Source organism: Sciurus vulgaris, assembly GCF_902686455.1.
Source record: "Sciurus vulgaris genome assembly, chromosome: 18".
Lineage (NCBI taxonomy): Eukaryota > Metazoa > Chordata > Mammalia > Rodentia > Sciuridae > Sciurus > Sciurus vulgaris.
Genome location: NC_136479.1, coordinates 16,230,889 through 16,245,504, shown reverse-complemented (window position 1 = coordinate 16,245,504; position 14,616 = coordinate 16,230,889). Strand labels below are relative to the sequence as shown.

Below are 14,616 nucleotides of genomic sequence, written 5' to 3'. Positions count from 1 at the left end.
GTGTCCTCATAAGAGGAGAGGAGTTACAGACACACAGAGGGAAGACAGCCATGTGAAGATGGCAGCAGATTGGAGTTGTACTTTCACAAGCCCAGAGAAGCCAGGGTGGCCAGGGACAAGGACACCCTCCTTGGCCAAACTTTAGCCAAGCTCCTCTGAGTCATTTTCCACCGCGAAGAATTCTGCTGAGTTGGTTCCACATGAACCACTCCACCCTTGATGTCCAGGCTAGTTCTTTCTCCCCCATCCTTGACGTCTGAGTCCATGGCCTGCCTTTAGCAAGAATCCCCTGCCCATGACGTCTAATTTACTGTACCTTTCCAACCCCCGACTCTGCTCGTTGGTTATACACTCCCAGCCGACTTTGCTGTGGTCTGGAGTTGACCTCCTTCTCTCTCCATTATCGCAATAATCTTACATAAAGTCTTCTTGCCACTTATAACAAGCATTCACCAAAGCTTGGAAGAAGCTTGGAAGGATTCCACCCAGAGCCTTTGGAGGGAGGCTCGCCCTTGGAAGACTTTAGTTTCTGGAGGATGGGATGTCACGAACGGGGCAGGACAGCTCTCTGTTTTCAGCTGCCCTGTTTGTGGTATTTTGCTTGGGCAGCCCTGGGGGAAGCAGGCACAGACGCCAGTGCGGGCATTTGGCCCCAGACCCCAGCTTACCTTTTGGGAGTAGTTGAAGGCCTTTTGTATCTCAGCTGTGATGGCCCTGATGTCATCACTCTCGTAGACACCTGGAAGCAAGCACGTCATGAGCGTACACGCCCACACACACACACACAGGCACACTCCATCTGCAACTGTCCCGTGGGTCACCTTTTGGAAACCCGCCATGCTTTGAAAAACGTCAATGTGAGGGAATCTTAGGGTGACTTCTAGAGCTGAGATTTTAAAATACTTTAAAGAATTCAAAAAACTTTTAAGGGCTGGGATTGTGGCCTCGTGGTGAAGCACTGCCTAGCGTGTGTGAGGCACTGGGTTTGATTCTCAGCACTGTGTGTAAATGAAAATATAAAGGTCCATTGACAACTAAAACAAAATGTTAAAAAACTTCTTTACTACATATATTGTAGTAAAATATATGTAACATACAATTTGCCATTTGAACATTTAAAGTGTGTGTGTGTGTATGTATGTGTTTGTTTAAGGTGCTGGATTGAACAAAGGGCTTTGTGCATGCAAGTTGCTCATTCCACCCCTGAGCCACACTCCAGTCCTGAATCACTGTTAAGTGTGCCGTTCAGCAGCGTGAAGCACACCCACAGTGCTGTGCTACTCTTCATTTCCAGAACAGTGGTTTTGTATTAGTTTTTACTTTTTTTCATGCTGGGGGTTGAACCCAGGGCCTCATGCATGCTCAGCATGTGCTCTACCACTGAGCTACTCGTGGCCCCGAGGTTTTATATTTTTAACTATGGTTTTCATATGCCACTTTTCTGGAACATATCTATGGTGTAAGGTAGATGCTAAGTGCTAAGACAGCATCCACAAGACCAGGCAGCCCTCACACACCTGTGTCTCCAAACCAGTGGAAGCGACCACCAGCAGCCCGGGTGACTTCCCTGTAGGCTGCGGCTGTGTCGGTGCGGCTGGCGTAGCAGGCAGGGGGTGTGGTGTCCATCCTTGGCTCACCCACGTAGAAGAGACACACGTTCAGATGGAGGTCGCAGCCTCCACAGGCCTCGGCCACATAGGCGCTGAGTGTGGACTGTGGGAAGAAGAGAAGGTAGGTGGGGCCCACAGCTGAGGACCTGGAAGCTCCTGGTCCACCCTCTGTCCAGCCCAGTGACCTTTCTCAAGGAGCTCACTGCCTGCCTGGTCTAGGGTTCAGCACCGAGGACAGGAAGAAGGAGCCTGGGTCACAACTTTCCCCGACATCTTAATAGCACGGAGCCAGGGAGCTGGACCTGGGATCCTGGTTCTACCAAGTGTGGTCTGTGACCCACACCATGGACATCCTTGGGGTTGGGGGTGGGGAACTGGTCAGAAATGCAGATTCTCGGGGACCTGCTGAGTCAGGAGCTGCATTTGAACATCATCTCCAGGTGCTTTTTTGTGCCCTAAAAGAACTAAGAAGACTTAGTTTAGAAAATCATGCTGGGGGCTGGGGAAGTAGCTCAGTTGGTAGAGCGTTTGCCTCGCAAGCACAAGGCCCTGGGTTCAATCGGAGAGCTTGCCTAGCATGCCTGAAGCCCAGGGGTCACCCCTCAGTCCTGCAAAAACTGCAAAAGGGTAGTGGAAGGACAGGGCCTACCCACCACGTCCTGATCGGGGATGCCCCCTGTGAAGAGGTAGATGCCCTGCGACTGGTGTTGGTCTTTGTCCTTGAAGTCCACCTCCACAGCCTTCCGCAGGGCACTGAGCACATTTCTGCTGCCTTGGCACCGCAGGGCCAGGGCCCACCTGCAGAGGCAGGGACCAGATGCCAAGGGAGGGTGCCTGTGAGGCCCCGGGGTGGGGCGGGCAGCAGACAGAAAGTTGCTTTCTGACTTCTGCCCAGGGCTGGTGGAGGCAGGGACTCAAGAGAGCCACCCCTGAGTGGAGAGGGCAGGGAGAAGACGAAACCCGCCGCCACGCCACCTACCACCAGGCGCTTTGTAAATTGGTGTGGCTCGCGGGAACCATCTCGGGCCTCCAACTCTCGATTGTGCTCCCAAACCTTTGAAGGAAGGAAAGGGGGCTCTTCAGAGGCAGAGCGGGTGTCCATTCTGTGGCCCGGCTTTTTGTGCTCCTCAGGCTTTCAGGGGGACAAAATGCCTGCCCAAAACACGAGGGTCTGCTGGCCTCCAAGGAGCCAGTCGTTGCTCTTTTTAAAGTCTCTTGGGCTGGGCTCCCTGCATGGTGCATTTCCCCTCTGGAGCTATACTGCATTCTTTTTCTACAAATATACATCATCTCATTTGCCCCATGAAACAGAATTTAAGATCCTTAAAAAAAGAATCCGTCTGGGCGCAATGGCACACTCCTGTAACCCCAGAGACCCGAGGCAGAGGCCAAGGCGGGAGGTCTGCACGTTCGAGGCCAGCTTCAGCAACTTAGGGAGACCCCATCTCAAAAGAAAAAGGAAATGGGTCTGGGGATGTAGCTCAATGAAAGCGCACCCCTGAGCTCAGTCCCCAGCACCAAATAATGCAGGTAAATTTTTTAAAAGAATTTATCCCTTTTATTGAAGAAAAGGTGTCCCCTCTCTGGTTCAGGATTAGTTTTTCCACCTGGGCTCTTGACCCTGTCACCAAAGCTTTCTGAGACTTTGCCCTGTAGCTTCTCCTCTCAATCTACACACCCCAACTTCTCTCTGCATCCCTCTCCCCCGTTACCTCTCTACAGGTTTCAGCCTCTCCATGCTTAAAACATATCCCTCTTGGAGAGCCTACAGAATGGGAGAAAATCCTTACCACACCTCAGCAAGAGCACCGATCTCCAGGATGCATGTAGAGCTCAAAAAACTTAACACCAAAGACACCCGAAATAACCCAATCAACAAATAGGCTAAGGAACTGAGCGGACACGTCACAGAAGATATATATGATCAATCAACAAGCATATGAAAAAATGTTCATCTCTAGCAATTAGAGAAATGCAAATCAAAACTACTCTAAGATCTCATCTCACCCCAGGCAGAATGGCAATTATCAAGAATACAAGCTACAATAAGTGTCGGTGAGGATGTGGGGGAAAGGGTACACTCCTGCATTGCTGGTGGGAAAGCACATTGGTGCAGCCACTCTGGAAAGCAGTGTGGAGATTCCTCAGAAAACTTGGAATGGAACCACCATTTGACCCAGCTATCCCACTCCTTGGTTTATACCCAAAGGACCTAAAATCAGCAAATTACAGTGACGCAGTCACATCAATGTTTGTAGCAGCTCAATTCACAATAGCTAGATTGTGGAACCAACCTAGATGCTCTTCAGTAGATGAATGGATAAAGACTCTGTGATTGATATATATATATATATATATATATATATATATATAAAATGTAATATTACTATATAATGTAATATATAATATATATTATATACAATATGCATTCTAATATATTATAATATTATAATATTATATTATATTAATATAATATAATATTATCTATATTATATATTATATATAATATATAATGTAATATTATATATATAATGGACTATTACTCAGTCTTAAAGAAGAATAAAATTGTAGGTAATTGCAGGTAAATGGATGGACCTAGAGGTTATCATGCTAAGTGAAATAAGCCAGTCCCCCAATCAAAGGGCTAATGTTTTCTGTAATATGTAGAAGCTTAACCCACATTAAGGGGGTGAGGTGAAGAATAGAGGTTCCAAGGATTAGACAAAGGGGAATGAAGGGAAGGAAGCAGGGATACGAATAGGAAACCAGTGGAAAGATTCTGAAGTAACTTTCCTACGTATATTTATGAATACGGCACAGTGAATCCCACTATCATGTACATCCACAAGACTGGTGCCCTCATTAGAATAAGATATAGTATATCCTTGTAAAATTGTATAATTGTGTCAAAATGGACTCTACTGTCACATATAACTAAAAAGAATCAATAAAAATGTAAGTAGAGACACATGTACAGAAATGGAATTCTTCAACATACACTATTCATAAGCTGCTTGTTTCTGTTCATTTGAACTTACGAGGCCATTGTTCTACACGCAGTCATGTAACTCTTCCTCATTCTTTTGAATGGTTGCATAGTACTCCACTACTGGGATTATTGTACCAGTTTCCTTTTGACAGTTTTACAGTTTTCTTCCAGGTTTATCCACTATCAACTCTGCATGGAACATTCCTATGTGGTTATGTTTGCACACTCATCTTAGTATTTCCTGAGGATGATTCATAAGGGTTTCATGGACAGGACACTTCAAAAACTTTAATACAGAGGGTTCTGCTAAATTTTGCTCCCACCGACAGCTTCCAGAACAATTTTTCCTCATATTATCACCAGCACTGAGTATTAGCAATCTTTTAAATATTTCTAGAACGGCAAAAAACAAATATATCTACATATTTCCTTTTTTCCACATTAGTGAGTTCTATGACCAAATGCAATGACTCCTCTCATTCTCCCGCTCTGTGTTACTTCTGCGACTCTGACTCTTTCTTCGTAGCACCCTCCTCTCTTTGGCTTGCCTGTGCTTTCTCCCCTAGTGTTCCTTCTACTCCTCTGGCTTCGGCCATTTCCTTCCTCTGCCACCCTCCAGCACTCGGTGGCTGTCTCCTCTTTCCCCTCCACATCTCCCAGGGGCAAGTGACACACGAGCATCTTTCCAACTGCGTAACTGGACTGTGGATGGCGGAGAAACCATACTTCCTGGCTGGAACTCCAAACCCTTGAGAGACTCAAACTCAACATATTTAAAACCATCTTCCTAGGGGTGGGAGGGGTGGGAGGAAAAATGACAGAATGAATCAAACATCGTCACCCTATGTAAATGTATGATCACGCAAAAGGCGTGCTGTTACTCCGTGTACAAACAGAAACAACATGTATCCCATTTGTTTACAATAAAAATAAATTTTAAAAAATTTCCAATTTAAAAAAAAAAGAAAAAAGCCATCTTCCTCTTCAACCACCTGCTCCACCTGGGGTCATCTCCTCCTCCTCCATCCCTCACCTCCAGGCTCCACACAGTGAGCATGTTCTGAGGCCTCAGTCCCACGTCAGGCAGGCCTCCCTGCCGTTCCCATGCCCAGGAGTCAGCCGGGTCTCTCCCTCCAGTATCACCCCTCTTCATTTTTGGTACCAGGGACTGAACCCAGGGGTGCTTCACCACTGAGCCACATCCTCAGCCTTTTTGTTTTTTGTTTTTGTTTTTGAGACAGGGTCTCCCTGAGTTGCCTAGGGCCTTGCTCAGGTGCTGAGGCTGGCTTTGCACTTGTGATCCTCCTGCCTCAGCCTCCTGAGCGGCTGGGATTACAGGTGAGCACGGCTGGGCGCGCAGTACTGCGCTCCAGCGTCTCCTTTGCATTGCTGCTTGAGCTTCGGAAGTTGACAAGCTGATCGTAGCATCACCTGTGGAGGATCACGCTCTGCTGTCTTTGGTCCCTGAGGCGCCTCTATCCTGCCTGCCGCCGGTTTCTACAGAAAACACTCCACAGCGCCGTCTCTTCCTCTCTGAGGTCGGGTGTTCTGGATGCTCACTGCCCAAGCCCCAGTGCCAGCACCGTGAGGGGCACTTGGCAGGATTTCAATAACATTGTGGTTGAATGGATGTGATGGATAATGAAATAGATAATGAAAATGTGGTCTAAAATGTTTCTCTAAGCATTTTTCCGTCGACTCTGTCAGGGAAAGAGTAGCTCTGGGGCCGGGGTTGTGGCTCAGTGGCAGAGCACTCGCCTGGCATGTGTGTGGCCCTGGGTTCGATCCTCAGCACCGCATATGAAAATAAAGAGTAGGTCTGGTACAGGAGGACCTCTAAGGCTGGCTGCCCCCTTCATAGGTTCAGAACACTACCTACGTGTTGTGAGACTGTGCAACATTGTGCACTTCAAATGAATTTCTTTTCTATCTTCCCTAATTAGTTAAAATGGCATGCGTTTTTTTAAAAACTATAGGTATATAGTTTTCAAATTTAAAAAACTATAAATGTAATATTTATATGTATAATTTAAAAACTAGATCTAATATGTAATATATCCATATATTTAAATATTTAAAGATATTTAAATAAATATATTAAATATATATCTAATATATAAATAATATTTATTAAAATAAAATAACATACTTAAATATTAAAATAATATATTTATCTATTTATTTTTTGGTTCTATTCCCAGCCCTTTTTATTTTTTATGTTTTATTTTGAAACAGGGCCTCCCTAAGTTGCTGAGGCTGCCTTTGAACTTGCAATCCTCCTGCCTCTGCAATTTCAGGTGTGCGCCACGGTGACCAACTAAAATAATATGTTTAAATAAATACATATCTAATATATTTAAATATTTTTAATTTAAGAAGCTATTTATGTGACATATAATTAGACACAATGTATACTTTTAAATACCATATAATACATAACTTTAAAGCTATATATGGGGGCTGGGGAGATAGCTCAGTCAGCAGAGTGCCTGTCCTGCAAGCACAAGGCCCTGGGTTCAATCTCCAGTACCACAAAAAAAAATAAAAAATAAAAAGCTATATATGTTACATGTAGTTTTTAAATTGTTAAAATGTTTATAGAAACTACATAGTTTTTAAAATCGTGTACCATTTATGGGTAGATACCGTTTAAATTTATATGTGTAACATTTTTATTTAAATTTAGAATTGGAAGCCTACATGCTTGAAATACTCCGGCTTGCAAGAAATAGGCCGAGGACCGAGGCGAGGGCATGGCTGGGCCCTTCCTTTTCTCTGTTGAGTTTATGGACTCGGAAGCCAAATGGGGCGACGGGCTGAATTACTTTATCCTGGCTGATCAGGCACAGTGTTTTGGGGTCACTTATCACCTTCACTGCAGTGGGACCGTCCTGCAACCCTTTTCATTATTCAGTGCCCCAAACAAGATCATCCACGTCAGATAAACGGCGGCCTTGCTAGGATGCCGGGGGCTGCTAACGCCAGCACCCCTGGTCCAGCTGCGCGCCCAGCCTCAGCCCAGCGGCGGCCTCCGGCCCGCAGGCCCCCTCCCCTCCAGGAGCCCGGATGAGGCACCTACGCGATGAGGTTGAAGCAGTCCTTGTTGGACATCTGCTCCTCCAGCAGCAGCCGCAGGGAGTGCTGGATATGAATAATGTACATGCAATTGGTCACGGAGATATCCAGCAGTATAACCACCCTAAAAAGAAACACGAGCTTTCAGAGGAGAACCGAATCTCTCAGATAATGTTTATTTTGTTCCATTTTACTATTTAAAGTTTTTTCCAGGGGGATTTCGCATGCCAAATTCACGACTGGCTCACATCTCCCCCATGGTGTGAGGCCAACAGAGGTGGGTTTACACCCGTAGGCTAAGGGGGCCTGGGAACCTTCTCCCCCAGGAACTTCTGAAATGGGGTGAGGTCTCAGGGTGGGCCTGGTGTGAGGGTGGTGGACTCATGTCATGATGCTCACAAAGCTTTCTTTTTTAAAGAACTAGACTTGAATATTTTAATAGGTCAGGGTCTCTGTGTAGAAAACAAAAGCAAGGAGAGAAAGATGAGGAATCAGGTGAATCCTCCTGGGGCTTCCTGGTTGAAGGTCCCTAGCGCCATTCCATCCTCCTCTCCTTTGACTACTTCCACTCTTAGGCCACCTTCTCCCCCATTCTCCACTTGAGACAGCTGTGAATGGCAGAAGATTCCTCTGACATAGAGTCAGGTGACCTTTGCTCAGGTGACCCTTCCTACCAGCTGTGTGGCCGTGGGCCTTAGGTTTTGTGGCCAAGTCGCAGAACCTCTTTGATCTTTGGTGTATTAATAAAAACTATATAAGAAGTCGCCTTGTAGAGTTGCTTTGAGAATTGAATCATGTAAAGCTGTTTAGCATTATAAAGATCATACCTTGTAATTGGCAATGTGTCAAATAAGGACTGAAATGATGACAATGGCTTTGTTTGGACGCACTGTCCCTATTCAGCATCCATTGCCTCCTCTGGCAGTGGCATCCCGATTTTCCTCTAGGAAAGAGTCCTGCTTCTATCAGTCTATTTGAGTGACCTGACCTGACCCTGCTCAGTCTTCAGGGGCGAGTATTTGACCCTAAACAATCAGAACATGGCACCTCCCTGGCCAGAGTGAACGGCCCGTGGAAGTCTTGGGCGCCTTAAGGTGGCAGAAAGTTCGTTTGGAGCTTCAGGCATTTGTCTTCCCTCCTAGGTGGGGACGCCTGCCTGAAAACAGCCACTGAGAAGAAAGCAGAGCTGGGACACAGGTTCCTGACATGACTGCGCTGCTAGATCCAGCCATGCCTGCAGACGGCTATCAAACCTATTCTAGAATGTTCAGGTACCTTAATCAGACTTCTCTGTTTGGTTTAAGCCAACTCTCACTTAGTTTCTGTTGCTTTTTAACAGAAAGAATTCCGAGGGACACGGGATGGTGGTATTGGCGTGGTGCGATAGCGGGGGTCACCTTTTCTTCTTCTGGGGGTTCTGCTGGGTGATTACTGAGACCTCATCTAAGCGATGGCTGCTGAGGCTACCCACAGGGAGTTGTGAGTTGGATAAATGTGTCACACACCAGACCTGTGAAGGTCAAGCGCACTGCCTGGGGGAAGGTACCTTTTTTCACAGACGGTGCCCCAGATTCTTCTGCTGGCCAGGGAGAGCCACTCGATCCGCCGCTCATACAGCTGCAAAGCTCTGCCCAGCTGCTTCTGGGGAAGCAAGGATCACATGAGTGACTGCAGAACGGGTGGCAGTTAAGAGTCCAGGGGGCCCTCGAATTGGCTTCTGGAAACACTGTTCGCCAAGTCCCTGGTATCTAGGCAGTACAAACCAGCATGGGCGAGTCTGCCGGGGACTAGGAAAGGACGCGCAGCAGCATTTGGTTGGGTTGCACGTGGAGGAGGCGGGTCTTCCCAGGGCGGGAGAGATGACTGTTGGGTTACCTAGGTCCTGCCTGGGAAGGAGCCTAGGACGGAGCTCTCTTTACAACAGGGAGTTCAGACACAGGGCCCGTGTTCTGACTCCCTGGGCGCGTCACTGACCTGGTACTCGTAGAGGAAGGGCGGGTCCACGTGGATGTTCTTCATGGTCCCGTCGTGCCACTCAAACTGCACCATGGCTTTCTGCGCTCAGGAGTGGCGGGAAAGGGAGCAGGTGAGCTGAGGCTGTGCAGGGACACTGGACTCTGCAGCTCAGGAGAAATGGCTCTGAGCACAACTGGGGTGGGCCCTCCCTGCCAGCCCACCCACATACCAGCATCGCCACAGGCCGCTGCTGGGTCTGGAGCTGGCAGGACAGGGTAGCTTTCTTGGGAGCTCTTGGGTTTGGGAACCCAGATAAGCTTTCAGGGACCCTGAACATCCAGGGTATTCATACCATTCTCAGCTGCCCCACCAAGCCACCAAGGCCGCCTCTGTCACTCTGGGTGTCTGCTCCAACCGCACACCTCACGCCTTTCTCTCCTTTCCGCCTTCCATCTTTCCACTGCTCCATGTACCCATTAGTCCTTCCTTCCTTCCTTCGATTTTTACTTTCCTCCTTTCGCTTTTCCTTTCTTCCTTCCTGTTTCCCGTCATTTCATTTCCCCTCTCCATTCCCCAGCCATCTACTCGCCCACCTGTGTTTCCGTGCTTCCGCCAACATGTCCATCCTCCATTCTTTTCCTTCTTCTTTCCTTCCATCTACCCGCCCGCCCAACCAGCCAGCCCGCGAGCCTTCAGGAACCGCTTCCTTGTCCCAGACGTGGGGGACTAGGGTTGGAGGGCAGTTTTTCTCTTAAAGGACTCAAGCTTGGTGGGGGCCCGTGTGAGTTAACGTGTTGCAGGAGCATCCTGAAGTCTGTGCGAGGGACAGTGAAGGGCTCATGTCTGTCCTGTCCCCGAGTGGGGTGGAGGAGGTGACTGGGACCTGATTCACTGTCTTGTCCCATCTCCCAAGTTTCATTTCCAAATCTTTGAAACCCGGCGCTTACAGTGGATTTTGTTTGTTTGTTTTTATTTGGGTGCTAGAGATGGAACCCAGGTTTAATATGTATGCTAAACACGTGAGGTACCACTGAGCTACACCCCGGCCCTGTTACAGGGATCTGGAGAGCTATCCCGAGTCCCTGGGGAAAGCCTGCATCCCTGTCAGGCCCTCAGGTCCACTCTGGCCCCCTTAGGACTCTCCTTGCTTGAACATACAAGAAGGTGGGAAATGCCACCCAAGAGCCCCCGCAGAGGCCGGGACAGCTTTGCATTTGCAGTACCTCGTGGATAGTTGACGATACTGTTTTCTGCAGAATAGGCACAAATCCTTCCACGGGAGAGAATGCGTTGGGTGCCAGAACCTGGTAAAGACTTAATTTCTTGGCTGCAAAAATTAAATAGTTGGATTGAGTCCCCAAGGGTCCAGGCCTTTTCCTTGGTCATCTGTGTCCTGGGTTCTGCCCTCTTTGGGGATTTACCTTTTAGGCCATTGATTTTTAGCCATTCTGCAGAAGTCTTGTCCAAGTTTGGGAACTCAATTGAGAGAGGAGCATCGTGTCTTGTGGGTTTGGGCAAGAGACTTGTGAGTGGCCCTTTTGCCAGCTCTGTGGAAATCTAAGTTAAATTAGAAAACTCTCATCACAAACCTGTATTTTACAGCTGGAAAGTGTTCAATCCCCCCTCCACTTGCCCAGCTCCCTGAGTGGAGCATCTTAAATCATGACCTGGTAGATAAAAGGCAGTTCTGCTTTCCCCTCCCTTCTTCCTCATCCCTTCCTTTGGAGGTTTTTGGAATTTCCAGGGAAGTGAGAGATGTACCCAGGAGCTCCCTCTTTCTTCCATTTTCCCATCCTCCTTCCCTCTTCCTCTCCTTACCACAGATTTCAAGATGGCGGGTAGCCCCTCTGTGAGCTTAGAACACAAGGCTAATGCCCATGCCACGTCATTTAGGGAGCCCTGTTCTAGCCCAGCCTTTCCTAGTTACGGTGGCAAAGTGAAAAACTGAGTCTCTGAGAGGGTGAGACACAGAAAGGCAACTCCCAGACTCCAGCAGCTGAACACCACCCACCTCCTTCGCCAAGCAGGCCTGCTCCTCACAGGGGCTGCTCTGGTGCAGGGCTTGCATGTGGTCCAGCAGGCTTTGGGCCTTCTGGATTTCTGCCTGGAGCTCATCCACGTCCCGACTGGTATAGAGCTGGGGGGTGGGGGGAGCAGTTAGCCATCAGAGGTTGGCTGGCTATCAGCAGTAGCCAGGGCAGTAAGGGCAACCAGCCCAGGCAATTCCCAGAGCTGAGTGGCAGTCTGTTGAAATCAGAGGCTACAAAGCAGGGGGCCAGGTGCTAGATTGATGTTCTGCTATACCTTGGGCCCAGACCTATGAATCTGCCATTATGTTCTGCTACACCTTGGGCCCAGACCTATGAATCTGCCATTATGTTCTGCTACACCTTGGGCCCAGACCCATGGATCTGCCATTATGTTCTGCTACACCTTGGGCCCAGACCCATGGATCCGCCATGATGTTCTGCTACACCTTGGGCCCAGACCCATGGAACTGGCCATCTCTGGACTGAGATCTCCAAAACTGTGAGCCCCCAGATAAACTTTTCCTACACTAATTGTTCTTGTCAGGTCTTTTGGTCACAGTGACAATAAAGCTGACTTAAAACAGGTGGTAAAAGTTTTGGAACTAGCTAGAGCTGTGGTTGTACAACACTGTGAATGTCCTTAGTGTCGCTGAATTGTTCAAAATGATTCATGTCCTAGTATGTGAATTTACTTCAGTTTTTAAAAAATATAATGAAAAAAAAAAAAGAACCATATTTCTGACTCTTCTTGGCAGACTGGAAAACCTGGTAAGAGTGGGATCACATGTCTACAGAACGATCAGCGGCTGGGCTGAGCAGAGGCCATCTATGTTCCGTAGTCCTCAGATAAAATCCTTTGTGGCCATTTCTTCATCCAAAGGGTAAAACAGATCCCTCCACAGATGAGGCAACTCTTACAGTTTGGAGGTGAGGTGTCCCCCAAAAGCGACAATGAGAGACAATGTGAGAAGGTTCAGAGGAATAATGGTTGGGTCTTGAGAGACTTAACCTAATCAGTGAAATAATCCCTGATGGGATTAACTGAGTGGTAACTGAGGCAGGTGGGGTGTGGCTGGAGGAGGTGGGCATTGGGAGGTGGCTTTGGGATACTTATATCTAGATAGATTTGTGTCTGGCGGGTGGACTCTCTCTCTGCTTCCTGATGTGGTGATGTGAACTGCTTCCCTCCACCACCCTCTCCCGCCGTGATGTTCAGCCTTACTTTGAGCCTGAGGAATGGAGCCGGCCTTCTATGGACGAAGGCCTCTAAAACCGTGAGCCCTCAGATCAACCTTTCCTCCTTTACAATTGTGCTGGTCAGATCATTTAGTCACAGCAGCAAAATAGCTGACTAAAACAGCAACAGCTAAGGGCCACAACAGGTTTTAAAATAAAATATTTCTTAAAGCAGCCTATCACATTCGTTTTCTCCAGCTTTCATCCTCTGTAGCCTGTGACGCCTGCAAACAGGCCGGGCAGTGAGGCAGTGAGAAGGGGCGAGGCCAGGCCTGACTCCCTGGTATGAAATGCTAGACTCTGTGACCCCTGGACACACTTGTGGGGTGCGAGCACTCAGTTACCCACGGTTATTTGCGGTTATTAGCAGACATAGCCTGTCGGTCAGATGGATGGACATGTTTTCTAATTGTCACCTCCACTGGTCACGTGGACAATGTTTAGTTATGACCTGGGACAAGGACACGAATGGGTTGGTAGAGGACTGATTGCTCTTTCTGCCCCGCTGTGGGTCCCTTGCGGTGGCAGGGGTCTCCCGAGGACTGAGAATGGAGGCAGGTATTTCACAAGTGCGCTGGGGGAGCAGAGGCAGAGGCTGGGTCTGTGTTCGTGGGTCTGTGTTCGTGGCACCTGGCTAGTGATGGAGATTCTGCCACCAAGCTGGAGATTCCTAGGCATGCCATCAACTCGTCATATGCACTGGCTGAAGGAGTGCGTGTGACCTCAGGTTGTCCCTGTTCTTCCCATTTTCTCATTTCAACCCGCTTTTTGCCTGTGTGAACTTACTGGATCTGAGCTGGGTGCCTCGGAGGCGGGCAGGAAGGCTGAGGGTCGGCAGAGAACTTACCTCCGTCTCTGGGCTGTAGCAGTGGTAGTAGCCCCTGAGTGCTTCGGCAAGGTTCTTCAGGATAGCCTGCAGGACGGCGACAGGATCAGTCCCCCCTGACCAAGGCAGCAGCCATGCTCAACACTCCTTGCCTGGACCTGCCAGCTTTTGCAGGACTTCCCATCTCACCAAGGGGAGGTAGGTATGGGAGGGTGTTCTGCCCAGGCCTGAAGCCTCAGAGGCCGGCCGGGCTCACTATTGCCAAATCCACCGGGAGCCTCGCAGAATCCCAAGTACTCACAGGGGGAACCTGCTCGTTGCATTTGTAGGTGATGACTTGGATGGTGAGGTCCCTTCCCATGGAGGACTGTTGGATGTAGTCAGACAGGACTTCAGAAGGCTGATCGGGGCTGCGGGGAGCACAGATGGAGGGAAGCGGGTGCCCGAGGCCAAATCACTTTGAGAATATTCCAGAGCGAAATGGTAATTCCCAGGGAACATCTCCTCACTCTGAACTGACCAGCTGTGACCCGAGCCACCTGTGTGGGACACAGGCCCGGCTGCCCTGCCCTAGCTGTGGGTGGGTGGCCCGCAAACACGATCCTCTTGGGAGCACGCGTGGAGCACCACGGGTGGAGATCCTTCCTCACAGGGTTCCTCTTCTCAACCCACCTCGTGCAGTTTGTTACCCGCTGAGGAAAGAGGACCTACCAGCTTCCCATTATAATCACCAGAGAGTCCAGCCCCTTGAGCGTGAAGAGTTTCTTCAGGGCTTGTAGTAAATTGCTGCTGCCCTCAGGCTGCAGTTCCTTCACCCAGAGCTTGAGGTCCTGGAGGCTGGAAAGAAACAGGGGCAGCAACCGAATTACCCTCGGGCACCGCTGAACGAACAGG

General features: G+C 48.8%; 1 protein-coding gene across 5 annotated transcripts in view; it reads right to left on the bottom strand.

Annotated features, from left to right (window-relative positions):
* Window positions 1–14,616, bottom strand: part of VWA3A (von Willebrand factor A domain containing 3A) — a 49,327-nt gene that overhangs the window by 14,602 nt on the left and 20,109 nt on the right. For all 5 annotated transcript variants that reach the window (XM_079120479.1, XM_079120482.1, XM_079120480.1 and 2 more), the window contains 13 exons: window positions 14,434–14,559; window positions 14,024–14,132; window positions 13,744–13,809; window positions 11,642–11,767; window positions 11,052–11,187; window positions 10,854–10,957; window positions 9,649–9,729; window positions 9,221–9,315; window positions 7,679–7,798; window positions 2,590–2,664; window positions 2,264–2,408; window positions 1,518–1,713; window positions 669–739 (listed from right to left, as the gene is read on the bottom strand). In XM_079120479.1, coding sequence (XP_078976605.1) covers window positions 669–739; window positions 1,518–1,713; window positions 2,264–2,408; window positions 2,590–2,664; window positions 7,679–7,798; window positions 9,221–9,315; window positions 9,649–9,729; window positions 10,854–10,957; window positions 11,052–11,187; window positions 11,642–11,767; window positions 13,744–13,809; window positions 14,024–14,132; window positions 14,434–14,559 — 1,450 coding nt within the window. The remainder of the gene's footprint in view (window positions 1–668; window positions 740–1,517; window positions 1,714–2,263; window positions 2,409–2,589; window positions 2,665–7,678; window positions 7,799–9,220; window positions 9,316–9,648; window positions 9,730–10,853; window positions 10,958–11,051; window positions 11,188–11,641; window positions 11,768–13,743; window positions 13,810–14,023; window positions 14,133–14,433; window positions 14,560–14,616) is intronic.